We start from the raw sequence: 15,024 nt of genomic DNA, 5'->3' as shown, positions 1-15,024 counted from the left end.
GCTCTGATTAACAGCACAACTCCCTCTCCACTCCCTCCACCAGCAAAGAGCTATCAGGCCCAAAAGGTCAGTAATCCAGCTGCCGAGAAACTCTGCTCTATAATTTATACAATCTCTTACACTTACTTAACCTCAACATTATTTTGCAAGGCCTTGAGCAGAGACTATGTCGGAAATATGCCCTCAGTTCAGCCACAATGTTTGAATTGCCGGGTGGTGTGGTCTTCATCAGTACTCCTTCTCCTTGACCTCCATATGGTGCTCGTCATTGTTGACCGACCTCGCCTTGAGATTCTCCTCAGTTGGCTTGACATGCATTGATTTCATTTTCTTTCTCCTCTGTAACCTTTCTCTTTCCTTTTTAGCTTTTCTTCGTCTTCTTGCTCCCTGAATAGGAGGAACATTTCTTGTGGTTTTATACTTCACTGTGATCAGTCTCTATGACTTCAATTATGCTTGCCAGGCCCGTGGCTTTACTTATAACCCATTCCAAGATGTTTCCTCCCAAAGATATCTACATTTCCAGTCCTACATTGGATGTTTTCTCCCACTTAACACTTATGTCTCCTACTCATAGTGCCCTAACAGCAATGTGAGAATATTTAGCCAATCCATGCAAAGAAAACTGTAGCTCAACTTCATAGAAAACCTGAAAAATCTTACCAAAAACAGTGTTTTATGAAATCAATGACAGTGATATTGAAGAACTTCTAGAGTCAATGCCAAGCCATGGGAAATGAGGATCTGGCAGAAGAAGACAAGGCAACAACTGAAGAAGAGAAAATGAACAAGGATGATAACCATGATAAGACTTTTCCAACAGAGTGATCTGGATATCAAAGGATTAAGGGAAGTTCTTGGGAAGATTGGTGATGCCTTTAAATATGTTTGCCAAAAAAAAAAAAAAGATGTTCTTTTTGATCATTCTATGAAAGTCAAGTATGAAGGGTTGGGTATCATATTGTTTTAGGCTATATATATATATATATATATATATATATATATATATATATATCTTCCCTCCAGAATGTTCCATTTACATTTTGAGTGACAGAATTGCATGTAGATCTTTTCTCCCACAAAGTGTTTAGTATCTAAATCTGGTCTATAACACCCTTTAAAAAAACCACGAAAACATGTACTTAGTTTAGTACAGCGATTTTCAGCCGATGTGCTGTAAAAAATTTTAAAACATGCAATACCTATTTAGTCAGGGGCACTGACCTCTTTTCCCTTAGGTTGTCAAGTAAAAAAATGACAACAGCCAACACAATAGCCGTTTGATGTGAACTAATCAAAATTATACCTATTTTTTTGTCAGATGGGCAAAACATATTTTTTTGGTGTGCTGCAGAATTTTAGTAATTAGTTTATATGTGCTCTGAGATAAAAAAGGTTGAAAATAGCTGGTTTATGCCTGGCCAGTGTTCCTCAGTGGTTGAGCATCGACCTATACTAGGAGATCACAGTTCGATTCCCAGTCAGGGCACATGACCGGGTTTTGGGCTCAATCCCCAGTAGCAGGTGTGCAGGAGGCAGCCGATTAATGATTTTTTCTTATCATTGATGTTTCTATATCTTCCTTCCTCTCTGAAATCAATAAAAACATATTAACATGGAGGCATGGAAGAGACTGACATACCTCGATGTGGGGTTGGGGGATAAGAAGAGATAAACCAAAGAATTTATTTTATTTATTTATTTTTAAAAATATATCTTTATTGATTTCAGAGAGGAAGGGAGAGGGAAAGAGAGATAGAAACATCAATGATGAGAGAGAATCATTTTTGGCTGCCTCCTGCTGCATGTCCCCTAATGGGGATCAAGCCCGCAACCCAGGCATGTGCCCTTGACCAGAATCGAACCTGGGACCCTTCAGTCTGCAGGCTGATGCTCTATCCACTGAACCAAACCAGCTAGGACAAGAATTTATATACTTATATGCATAGCCCATGGTCATGGGCAATAGGTTAGTGAAAATGTGAGGGGTGGGTAGGGACTGGGAGGAGTGGGGGGAAAGGAAGGGGAAAATGGGAGATATTTGTAATACTATCAACAATAAAAATATATTTAAAAAAAAGAAAATAGCTGGTTTAATAGATTGAAACAGGATGAAGGCTTATTCTTTGTCTTACACAGCCTCCTGTGGTTGAAAATCACTTAAACATTGAACTGAGAACATTCTCTGCCTTTCTTGATTTATAGATGTTTCTCCAAAGCTACACTTCCAAACAGTCCCAGTTGGCTGTGTGGATTGATAAGATGCATCTGGCTTGAAGACACAGACTAGTCACGGGGCAGGCTAATCCCTAGAGAATGTGGTTGGGGTAGGAGCTGAGTCTCAGGAACCCTCCCTCTATATAAGAGAGCCAAGCAAAGGCCCGGGGCAGAGCCAGGAGGATGCAGACTGCTGGGCTCCTCAGCTGGTGAGTTCACCAGGCACTCAGCAGAAACTGTCATCCTCTCTTCCGCCCTGAATGTGCTCCCCAACATGGAGGTAAGATAATTATTTCCTTACTTTTGTAAACAAAGCTATCTCAAATGAGGGTAAGGAAGGCTTAATGGAAATAACTGGAATAAGGAGAGGACATGGGAAATAGTGATGATGAGGGTGACTGTTTAAGTCCTTACTTAAATATTTAACAGTTCCGCTAAAGTGAATTCCTTTTTCTTATGCTGCAGTTAAAGTATTGGTTCAGAGGTGGGAATCCGAAATTGGAGATAATGTTTATGAAAGTCCTGAGAAAGCCTCCAAGAAATACAATGGTACTATTGTTTTTTTCTTAAGGAAAAATCCCCTCCAGTGCAGTTTTGTGTGTTTGATTTGGAGCTGAGCAATGGACCCCCTGCGGTCTGATTTACCTAAGAGCTTTAAAAAAAAGAGAGTTCAGAGACTTGGAACTTTAGGGGGTTAGCATTGTGACTTAGAAGGTGCAGGTAGTTGAAATGAAACTAAAGGTTTAGCAAATACACATGTTGGCCCAATGCAAAATGGCCAGATGATAAAAAAAGGTACTATTCAACCAAAGACAGGACCAAAGACAACAGACGCTATCATAAACTGTATTTCTGGGATGCAAAAATAACTTGAAATTGTTACCACAACTTTATTATTAAAAATGTTGGTATTTAAATGTTAAAAATTTTGCATAATAATGCTGAAACAATAGTTTCTCAGTGCTGTCAGCTGCTAAGCCAGTTTCTGTTCATGAGTTATGCAAGCTGAATCTAATAACCAAAATAATTTCTTAAGAATTTGCTAACTGGATACCTGAAAACAAAGTAGCTATCATATCTTGCTTATTACAAGCAGATGTTCATGGGCTAGAATAAGGAGTTTGTATATGAGGAAGGTGGTGTCAAAGGCACTTCTAATGGAAAAAAAATTCCCTAAAATGTAGTTGAAATTTTTAAAAAATGCATGTAATAACAGAGTGTTAAAAATGATGTGTGCATGATGCCTGATTTGGCTGGGAGTCAAAGGCCATGAACAGGTGCTCAGTGCCCCACATGTTATTGTGGAATGTTGACATTCAATACAGTATTACAGAGAGAAAAGCCCTAAACCTGTCCAGTGTCCCGTGGCCATCTCCATCCTCAAGACTATGCAAGGTTGTGTCCCTTTGGGGATAGAGAATGACACCTTTCTCACATGTGAGAATATCTAAGGGCATAGGCAGGACAAATAGACACAGCAGGATCAGTTGCACCCGGACATCAGCATTTGAGAGAACAAGAATGTGCCACAGTATTCTGTAGACTAGACGTGGGCCTTTGTGTTGTCAGATGCTCTGTCCAAGGGACTGTCTGCCGGATAAAGCGATGCAACGGACAGCATCAGTATGGGTAGGGCTCTGGTGAGAGTCAGGAGTGACAGACAAAAAGATGAGTCATTTGTGCAAGAGAGGAGTAGTTGTAGATCCCCAATGGGTGGGTGGGGGGCATCCACAGAACCACAAAAACTCTGTGAGAGATAAAGAATTGGCATCAATCATCCAGCACACTCCGATTTACCATCACCAGGGTCTTGCTGAATGAGTCAAGCCATGTCACCCCCGTACATTTTTAAAAATATATTTTTATTGATTTCAGAGAGGAAGGGAGATGGAGAGAGAGATAGAAACATCAGTGGTGAGAGAGAACCATCGATCGGCTGCCTCCTGCATGCTCCCCCACTAGGGGACAGAGCCCACAACCCAGACATGTGTCCTTGAGTGGAATCGAACCTGGGACCCTTCAGTCCTTGGGCCAACACTCTATCCACTGAGCCAATCTGACTAGGACACCCCAATACACTTAATAATAATTTTTTTAAAAAATGTCCTTTTTGGCTCTTTCTCTTTCACTCCTGCTGCTCTGAGTTGGAAGAAGATAAGAGGCAGCTTGGGGGATTGGAGGGGGAGAGAAGCCAGAGAACACCCCTCCCCTGTTGTGAGCATCCAGGAACTGGGAGCAGGAGAGACATTAGAAATCCGATGATAAATTGAAATTTGTCTGTTAACTTGTTTCAGAATTTTTATTTTCTAAAAATTTGCTAATGCCTGGGAGTGATTAATGCAGCTCTGAGATAGGCTTTGCCCGGAGCAGGACAAATGAGAGCTGAGAGACGTGTTGAGAAAGGAAAGAGAAACATGTTTATAATTAACAAATAAAACCTTCAGAAGGTGTTGCTTTTCACTATATGCTTCATGTGTCTGTTGAAAACTCAGGAAGCATCCCAGCTCCCCCACCATTATTACTCATTTCCACGTGGCCCACAGCTCCTTGGGCGTGCTGGTCAGAATAAGAGGCTGAAGGATTTGTACAAGTTTAAAAGACAGAGGCAGGCCAGAAGGGTTTTATAACCAACGGGAGATACCTAATGTGAGGACAGGGGATCTTGGAGGGAAGTGGGAGGGTCTGCAAAAAAGGTTGGGAAGCCACTCCACAGCGAGACTGAGAGAAGAGGTTTGGGGCAGAAGAGGAAGAATACCTGCCTGTTAGCATGAGGGGTCCGGTGATTTTAAAGACGTTTATGCTGGGTTATGAATGGCATGCATTTAATATTCTTCGAGCGTCTCCAGTAAAGATGTGAATTATATGCCCTACACCTTCAGTTGTCAGGTAATGTAGGCAGATACTTAAAAGTAAAAGTAAGATCATAAAAAGCACCTATGATTTCACAAGCGGAAATAAACTTTTATCCTGTTATACTTCTTTATAGGTTTTCCAGTACACATTTGATTTTTCAAACAAAACGTAGTTACATTCTACACACACTTCTGTCCCCTGTCAGACACCCACACCTGGCTGGTGTTGCAGGTAAGGAGGGTCAAAGGCCTCCGAGGCTCTTCAGGGACCGCAGGAGCCACCACAGAACTAAGGAGTGAGACGCACGGCACCGCCTCCCTAGCCAGGGATGTGTCTCCACCTCCGAGTCTTCATGTATGAAGCTTGTTTCCCTTTTCACTCCTCCGCTCTGGGCACTGCTCTTTCTTCCAGGCCTTTCCTCTCTGGGCGTCCTCCTGGGTGCAGAACTTAGAGAGAAGGACAGTGGAGAAAGGAAATAAAAGATGATGGGACTTTAAAGAAATGCTTGGGACAATTTAACTCCAGTGAGCATTATTTATTTGTCCATGGCATTGCCCGTCCCCTAGTTGTTTTTACAGAAATGAAGAGTAGGCCCAGCCGAAACCGGTTTGGCTCAGTGGATAGAGCGTTGGCCTGCAGACTCAAGGGTCCCAGGTTCGATTCCAGTCAAGGGCATGTACCTTGGTTGTGGGCACATACCCAGTAGGGGGTGTGCAAGAGGCAGCTGATCGATGTTTCTAACTCTCTATCCCTCTCTCTTCCTCTCTGTAAAAAATCAATAAAATATATTTTTTAAAAAAAGAGTAGGCCCCGCCGGTGTGGCCCAGTGGTTGAGCATCAACCTATGAGCCAGGAGGTCCTGGTTCTATTCCCAGTCAGGGGGCGTGCAGGAGGCAGTCAATCAATGATTCTCTCTCATCATTGATGCTTCTCTCTCTCTCTCTCCCTTTCCCTTTGTCTCTGAAATAATAAAAATACACATACATACACACACAAATGAACAGTAGAAGGTGAGCTTAACAGAATTATATCAGACTCTTATTTAAAATGGAAACTTAAAAGACAAGTAGAGTCACCAAGCCTTCTCCCTGGTCCTTTCACTTTATATTCCTAAATCACAAATCTTGACTTGTACAAATGCATTGGCTTTCAACTCATTCAAGAAATGCAAACTAAAATAATGCTTTTATTTCCCCCCAGGCTATAAGTTTCTTCATCTTGGTGGGATTTATAGCAGAGTTCCCAGTTTTTTCAAGGTGAGAATTGTTTGGATTGGGTGTGGAAATTATTAAAATTGTTTTTTTTCTGTTTTTAGGATATTTTTTAGTGCAGCCTGAGCATGTTTATCTCTTCAACGCTGTATCTTTCCACATCTTGAGACAAGGCAATGATAGCAAAAGCTTGTTTTATTCTTATTTTATTTGCTGTAAGGAAGAAGCCTGACGATGAAAAATACCTCACGGTTTCCTGCTTGTCCCAGCTGTGGTTTTACCAGCCTTTCGGAGAATCGCAGCTGCCTTCCACAGCTCAGAGCGGAATCTGATCTTTAAATGTAGTCATTGCAAAACCTTCTTTGGATTTTAAAGGTCGAGAGTCTTTCCAGACATAGTTTTGGTGGCTCTCGGGGCCTGGAGAAGGGCAGCCTCATTTACCCACGGCCTTGTTTTGCTTTTGCGGTCAGTTTGCAGGATGGGACCAGGTCAGTTCACTCTATGAAACTATCAGGAAACGTGTCAGGTGCTGTGCTAGTGACCAGGGACCACGCAGCACTGCGTGCTTGCTGCGTGGTTGGGAACGGGAAACAGTTGATTTCCATGCACACATGCTCGGGGCTCTCTCTGCCAGAGGCCTGGCCAGGGCGCAGCGGGAGCCCAGAGGAGGTGAGGCCAAGCGCGCTCCTCCCCACTAAGCCCCGCTCTTTGGGGAAGGCTGCAGCCTGACCCTGGGACCCAAAATAGAAACATAGCAAGTTCACGTGTTTAAGGGTCAATAATCCTAAGGCACTGGGATCCTTGGTGCCACGTCAAGACTACAGGTTAGCAAGGTTGGTTCCATAAAAGCACCCGAGACACACACACTGCAGAACCGGCTCCTTGCTGTCAAGGTCAGCCGATGGCCCAAGGATAAGCGCAGGTCACCCGAAGATGCTTCCAAGGCTAGAAATGTGCTTGAAATCCAGAAATCAGGAGTCTCCACTCCTTTACCCTTCGTGGACGTGCGAGGGGAATTTCTTAGGGCTGAGCCCTGTGACCTCCACCCAGCTGGAGTTAAGCATGGTGTGAGCGCCAACTCCCCATTTGCCACCTGGACTTCATTTGAGTGCACTTGTTGAGGCTCGGATTTCCCCTCTATGAGTGCGTGCTGAAGAAGGGACCTAAATGAACAGGGGAGCATTTAAAAACAAATTCCTGTCCATTTAGTCCTTGCTCATTTTCAGTATCCCCCTTCTCCCAGGGTCTTTCTAGAACTCCTGGTCTCCCGGGTTTGAGAGTTTTTGAGTAACTTTTTCATTCATCACTCAGGATCCTTCTGAAGGCTACAATACCTTCCTGCCAGATGGTCTCACTTATCCCTCCCGACTCTGACCACTCCCCTATCTATATTTCCAAAACATCATCCCGTACACATTCCTATCGTGAAATCTTTTAGATTAGATCTATTGCATTACAGATTACGGTTGTATTATTGTGCTGTGATCACCTGTTGATGCATCTGTGTCTTTGTCCTGCCCTCTATCAACGGTTAGTGACCTATCTCTTTTACTATGTCTACAACTGTAGTGTTTCCATAGTGCCTGGTACGTGATAGATGTTTACTAAATGTCAACCCCTCAAAAAGTGGGTCCCTTTTACATATTTAAAAATATATATTTGGGGATACTTTGGGTTTCTCTTCGGCAGTAAATTTGTGAAGCAATTTTTGACTGTACCTGACTGTTTTTGACTGTTCTCTGTGTCCCCGCTCTCTTTCTTATCTTTCCACCTGCGTTATGATGAACCGTTGGACAGCGCCTCTTCTCCTGTCAATTGCCAGTGGGCTTCCTTCGGCCCTTGGTCAGAATGCAACGGCTGCACGAAGTCTCAGGTGGGCCTGTGTAGAAACTTTGTATTTATTGCTTATCTGCTGAAATAGCTGAGGCGTGGACAACAGGGCATTCACATTTGAATGCTATTTTTTTGTTTCTTGAAAATGTGATTAGTAATTTTAAAGGAAGAGAAGTATAACTTGTATAATAATGAATATTGTAATAAAGTAGTGCCTGCATTCTAGCCTTTTCTCACAGGACTTTTCTAAATCTTTTCTAAATCTTACTAGAAATATACATAGGCTAACCATGAAAAGCAGCTCACTAACTCCTGAGCTATTAGAGAAACAAGAACAGCATGAAATGAAGTCAGTAGACAATTCAAAACCCCATTCAAGCTTAATGGATTCAACTTGTCTTCTTATTTGAAATAAACACAAACAAGTGGCAAAATCACTGCTTTGTTTTACCTGACAAGTAGTGGATGACCATGAAAAGTCAAACATTTTGCAATGTTTTAAAGTTTCATTTTTTAAAAGAAAATTGAATTTATTTAAGGAAAGGGTATGGGAGATGTGGCTATCCAAAGGGAAGGGCTAAACAAAGAAAAGGGGCTTTGGAGAGAGGTTCAGGGGTTAGCCCGGGTTGAGCTGCCGCTGCCCCCCTGGGTGCAAGTCTCCTGGGTTCCTTAGAGGTTGGGGGATACGTGCCTGAGCGGGAATGGCACGGGCGTGCTCCTCAGAGGGAGAGCGCATCTAAAGTTTCATTTTTAAGTAATACAAACAAAAGACCAGACCTACTCTGCAGATTGTAGAGTACTTCTAAAAATGTATGCTTTTTTTTTTCTTATTATAAATTACTCATTGGAGAAAAAAACAGAAAAGTATACATAAAGAAAACACTACTTATAATTCCACCATTTCGAAGAAACCAATATAACAGCATTTTGGTATGTATTTCTTTTGTTTTCTTTCTGTGTGTTTATGATTTTTAAAATTAAAATTATTTGATCATAGTTTTATATTCTACTATTTTAACCTAACATACGGTCAGCATAAATTTTTAAAAAATTTATTTATTTTTGTTGAGAGTATTACACATGTCCTCCATTTCTCCCTTTTTGTCCCACTCCACCCAGCTCCCACCCCACCCCAATCCTTCTCCGCACTATTGTCTATGTCCATGGGCTATGCATATATATCAGCATGAATTTTTTAAAAATATATTTTATTGATTTTTTATGGAGAGGAAAGGTGAGAGATAGAGAGTTAGAAACATCGATGAGAGAGAAACATTGATCAGCTGCTTCTTGAACACCCCCCACTGGGGATGTGCCTGCAACCAAGGCACATGCCCTTGACTGGAATCGAACCTGGGACCCTTTCAGTCTGCAGGCCGAGGCTCTATCCACTAAGCTGGTTAGGGCTATCAGCATGAATTTTAATAGCTGTATTATGTTCCTTATATAAATATATTAAACTTATTTATCTACTTTCCTATTGTTTGAGAATTTAGATTACTTACATTTTTGGTTATTATGAATAAAAATTTAGTGAACATTTTTATACATAGGCATATATCCTCTTTTCTGATAATTCTTTAGGATGAATTTGAAAAATATAATGTTTGTTTTATTTTATTTTTTAAAATATATTTTTATTGATTTTAGAAAGGAAGGGAGAGGGAGAGAGAGAAACATGAATGATGAGAGAGAATCATTGATCAGCAGTCTCCTGTACGCCCCTTACTGGGAATGCAGCCTGCAACCCGGGCATGTGCCCTTGACAGAAATCAAACCTGGGACCTTTCAGTTCACAGGCTGTTGCTTTATCCACTGAGCCAAACCGGCCAGGGCTATAATATTTGTTTTAAAGTTTCTAAACATTTGAATGTTCAAATATTTTTTATTGAAATATTATTGACATGTAACATTATAATAGTTTCAGGTGCACAATATTATTCAATATTTGTAAACTATTTTAGAAGTGGTGCTGTTTGGATAAAAATATGTACTTAAAATTTATTTTTTAAGTTATTAGAACAACAGAAACATGTTGCAGAACATAATTTTGAAGCATCATCATAATCATCATTTTCATCAAGCATTTATTTAATACCTCTGTGAGTGGTATTTACAAAATAAGTTACACAATTGCAGAATTTGGCTTCTGGCAAATATAATAGATGACAACTCTGATTATAAGCCAAAAAGTACACGAATAACAAGGCGAACATCAGACAAACACCTACCACAGAAAACATTTTTATAATTTTAAAAATGTTAAGAAAGAACACTAAATAGAAGTAGATAGAAGGTATTTTTCATATTAGCAATTTTTTCTCGTTGAGAGAAGGTCATGATGCAATGGATACATCCTAGCTCATACAATCAAAATTCCCATCCAGAAAGAGACAAGTGAAAATGAAAAAAGGGTCATAAGATCAGAATCTGACAGGTGAGAATGAGACTGCTGAGCGTAAGCAGTCATCAAGGTCCTCCTGACAGACAGGGAGGGAAAACATCACTTATACAACAACACAGTCTGTGCTTTGAACTTCAGAGAATGACAAATTAATCAGCCATACATGAGGGGTGTCTTCATCAATTAAATACAGAAACTAAAAACTTATTAAGAAACTGTACTGAGCCCAGCTGGTGTGGCTCAGTGGTTGAGTGTCAACCTATGAACTAGGAGGTCACGTTTCTTGGTCAGGGCACATGCCCGGGTTGCAGGCTCGATCCCCAGTAGGGGGCGTGCAAGAGGCAGCTGATCACTGATTCTACCATCACTGATGTTTCTATCTCTCCCTCTCCCTTCCTCTCTTTCTGAAATCAATAAAAATATAATAATAATAAAAAAAGAAACTGTACTGAGTCCCATCCCCCACTGAGAAATGCCAGAGCCAGGCCCAGGCTGATGTAAAACTGCTCAGAGTTCCTATCACATTCCTGTGACCCTTTGTCCCAAGGAATCCCCACTTCTAATAAATCTAATCCCCACAGTTTAATATGGATGAATAGACTCAACATATCTAGTCTTCCCTGTTGGTCTTTGCTCAAGGATACATGCTCTGGAATGTCAGATTTTACTCATTAATGGGGAAGAGCTAAGTATAGGAAGAGGCTTTGATGATGCACCTTTGAGGAGGGAAAGGGTTTTGTAGATATTTTTTGTTGTTGTTTAAACATTGGATACATGTTGATTGTTGCATTTTAGGACGATTAGTTGTTTCTCAATTTGCTTGATGATTTTCTAAAATTTCCCCTCCTCCCCCTTCCTTCCCCCCCACCTCCTCAGAGGTTTGCTTTTGAGCTAGTTCCCATTTTAGACGTCAAGGATTTTGATTGTTTCTTAACATCCTATTGTAGATAGAGCTTCACCTTTGGACTACTAAGGCTTCTGTTTTGTAAAAATTTTTAAAATATATTTTTTTTATTCATTTCGGAGAGGAAGAGAGAGGGAGATAGAAACATCAATGAAAGAGAAACATCGATTGGCTGCCTCCTGCAAGCCCGGCACGTGCCCTGACCGGGAATCCTGGTTCAGAGGTCAATGCTCAAACACTTAGCCACAGCGGCCAGGCTTCTGTTTTGTAAATTTGACTTCCATGTGAATACATTTCTATATGGATTGTTTTGCCTTGACTTGCCTTTCTGACAAAGGGTTAACATTCAGTTCAAATCAATTGCTACCACTTTTCCAAAGTTTCCCATAACTCCACCTCATCTCAACCCTCTTCCCAAAACCCTCTCTCCAGCCAAATTCATTGTTGCCCTTCTAATTAGCTCTTGGTACAAAGCTTTGGCAAAGACATTAATCTTCTATATTTCACTCTATTTGCATACATGTTTACCCAAATAATTCTTTCAGGTTACTTTCTTAAAGACTCTATTTTTTTTTTTAGCACTCACTCCTGAGAGTAAATATATACATACATATATATAAATATAATATATTATCTGTAATAATAACCCACGTGTCACTGGACTCAAGGACAAGTGGGTCTGTGGGTTCATTGATTTTGTAGGTTTTACTTCTGTGGGATCCTGGACCATTTCCCAGACATTATTTCTCCAATTGTATTAATGTTTCTCAGGTTTTATTTCTCAGATAAAGGCATCTGGAGCTATCGATAAGCACTACCTGTTCTTTGTTTAGATTCGCAGGCGGATGATTGATGTTTATGCACAGTATGGTGGCCAACCTTGTGCCGGAAGTGCTTTTCAGACACAATCATGTGAACCTACACAAGGATGTCCAACGGAAGAGGGATGTGGAGAGCGTTTCCGGTGTTTTTCAGGTACTGGTTTTCCATAGGCAGAGTGTAAATTCAAATATTATTTGTTTAAATTGCTCGGTACGTATTTGTTGAATTTTACTGAATTTATACTGATCTATAAATTAATTTTCCTCAAATATCAGTATCATTGTTATTGGCATGATAATCACACTCAACTATTATTCTTTTAAATGTAAAGGAAGGCATATGGTAATAAAAGTGGGAAGATTCTTTGCCTCTTTGGGAAAAAAAAGACAATTGGCAGAACCAAACATCTTGGCATTACACTGAGACTGGGGAAAAACAATGTTACTACCAAAATCATTATCCTATCTAATAATAGAGTAACATGTAAATTACCATCACTCTGCTACGCCCACGATTGGGCGGCGGGAGGCTGGGGGAAGGGACTCGGGGTGGCCTATCCGGCCATTGAGAGGCACGGATCCGCTGCCACTGAGGGGGGCTACCCTGCTGTTGATAGGCGCAGGGGGCGGGACTCCTGCCTCTGTGCCTCTCAACGGCCAGATCCGCGGCCGCTGAGGGGGCCTGCCGCAGACACCCAGCTGCGCCTCTCAATGGCAGGGTAGCCAGGTGTCCGCGGCAGCCCCCCTCAGCGGCTGTTGAGAGGCACGCCTCTCAACAGCAGGGTAGCCCCCCTCAGTGGCCGCGGACCATCAAAAGTGGGGGAGCTGGGTGCCTGTCTGCTTTGGCACCAGGCCTTTCAGAAGCCTCCGCTGAGCCGGAGGCTTCTGAAAGGCCTGGTGCACCAGCGGACAGGCACCCAGCTCCACCGCGAAAAGCGAAAGCGTGTAGGGGACCCTACACGTGCATGATTCAATCATGCACTGGGCCTCTAGTTATGTTTATAAGAAAAGCAACTCTAATAGCTAATCAAGGAGCAATACAGGTCACCCTTATGCATGGGTGATTGAAACATAGTTTTTCCATTATTATTTGATTTATTGTTTATGTTGCATTTGTGCAGTAAGATTAACTCAACAAGCTTCAGCAAGCATTTATTATTCTTGTTATGTTCCAGATATAGTGATAAGTGTTGTGGATTTAGAAATAAAACACATAGCCTCTTCCCTCAAAAAAAAATTTAAAGTTTTATGGACAGAATAGTACATAAATAATCCCTGTGTTTGAAGTGTTCCTTAGAAATACTTGTCAAACTCCTATTTTACTTTCAAAACCCAAATTACATGACACCTCCTTTGAGAAGCCTTCCCTAAACTTCTAACCAAGAGAACTAACTAACAAATCACTTCCGTGTTTCCTATGCACATCTGTAATCTGGAGTATTGGTTGGCCTGGATGTCTCTTGGCAGACTGAACTCTTTTTTTAAAAAATATATTTTTATTGATTTTAGAGAGGAAGGGAGAGGGAGAGAAATATCAATGATGAGAGAGAATCATTGATCGGCTGCCTCCTGCACGTCCCCTACTGGGGATTGAGCCCCCAACCCAGGCATGTGCCCTTGACTGGAATTGAACCCGGGACCTTTCAGCCCACAGGCCTACACTCTATCCACTGAGCCAAACCGACTAGGGCCAGACTGAACTCTTTGAAGACATACAGGGTGGTCAAAAGTAGGTTTAGAGTTATGAGTATGCAAAACACAGAGTTTGTTCTTGCATTATTATTTATTTATTAATTATTGTATTTTCCATATGAACAACTGTAAACCGACTTTTGCCCCAGCCTGTATCCTATGTGGTTTTTGCATCTGGAATGCCTGGTACACCCTCAACAAATGTTTGCTGCATGGGCTTGAGGGACAGCATAGTGGGTGTGTGCAATCCTGTCAGGACAGCGTGTGCAATGCACACTATGGGGACAAGAGGAAGGACGTGCATTGTAGCCTGCAGGGTAGGGATGGTTTCTGAAAGGAGATCAGGTGTCATTTGATTCTTGAAGACAAGCAGGTGGTAGGTAGAGGAAACCCTCTGGGCTGAGAGAACTGTAAGTGCAAGGTCAGTGGAGACGAGCGAAAGCCTGGCCTTTATTCATGGAAGTGATCCAGGATGACTAGGGCATGGGAAGCTAGCCGAGTGGCTGCAGAGGATGCTGGGGAGGTTGGCGGGGGTTTGATCACTTATACCCTCCAGTGCATCCTGGGAACCCTGCGCTTATGTCTACTGTGACAATCATGTTGTTGAATTGTAATGATCTATGTCTTTATATAATTCCTGTGACATTGCAAAATGTATTAAAAACCTAACAAATACCATTTTTATTCATACTGTATCCCCACACCCAGAAGAGTCTCTTGGACAGAGTAGGTGCTAATGTTGAGCTGTAACCTTGTGGCTCGGTTCCCATGCTCTCAAAGCTCATACATCTAAGTCACCAAGAAAAGCAGAACTTTGGCATCTTGGTCAATGATTCCAGAAAAGAAACCAAAAGTTCAAGGGCAGGAGGTCAATCTGTCCTCCCAGTGGTTGGCATCGTCTGGTTTAGAAGGACTCAGACAAACTGCTTGATACTCATGAGTGAGAGCCTGGAATTGGAATTCAGGCTTTATTTTCAGTTTTGTGTCTGGCCAAGGTCAGAGTCAATTTTGTGTGTTGCAAAATGAGGACCAAAATAATCACCAGTCCTTCCCGGACATGCTGAGGATGGATGTTGAATTCACACTGAA

The 15,024-nt window shown here is 41.7% G+C and overlaps 1 protein-coding gene across 1 annotated transcript in view; it reads left to right on the top strand.

Moving 5' to 3' along the window:
- Positions 1-729: 729 nt before the first annotated feature.
- Positions 730-15,024, top strand: part of C7 (complement C7) — a gene marked incomplete at its 5' end in the record, with an annotated part of 44,754 nt that continues 30,459 nt past the window's right edge. The window contains 5 exons of the mRNA XM_079798182.1: positions 730-824; positions 2,368-2,497; positions 6,271-6,326; positions 8,079-8,154; positions 12,256-12,397. Of these exons, the coding sequence (XP_079654308.1) occupies positions 730-824; positions 2,368-2,497; positions 6,271-6,326; positions 8,079-8,154; positions 12,256-12,397 (499 nt within the window). The remainder of the gene's footprint in view (positions 825-2,367; positions 2,498-6,270; positions 6,327-8,078; positions 8,155-12,255; positions 12,398-15,024) is intronic.

The sequence above is a fragment of the Cnephaeus nilssonii genome, assembly GCF_951640355.1.
Source record: "Cnephaeus nilssonii genome assembly, chromosome: 2".
In the NCBI taxonomy this organism is placed as follows: domain Eukaryota; kingdom Metazoa; phylum Chordata; class Mammalia; order Chiroptera; family Vespertilionidae; genus Cnephaeus; species Cnephaeus nilssonii.
Note: the sequence above shows the minus strand (reverse complement) of the source record. Positions and strands in the feature narration are given on the sequence as shown.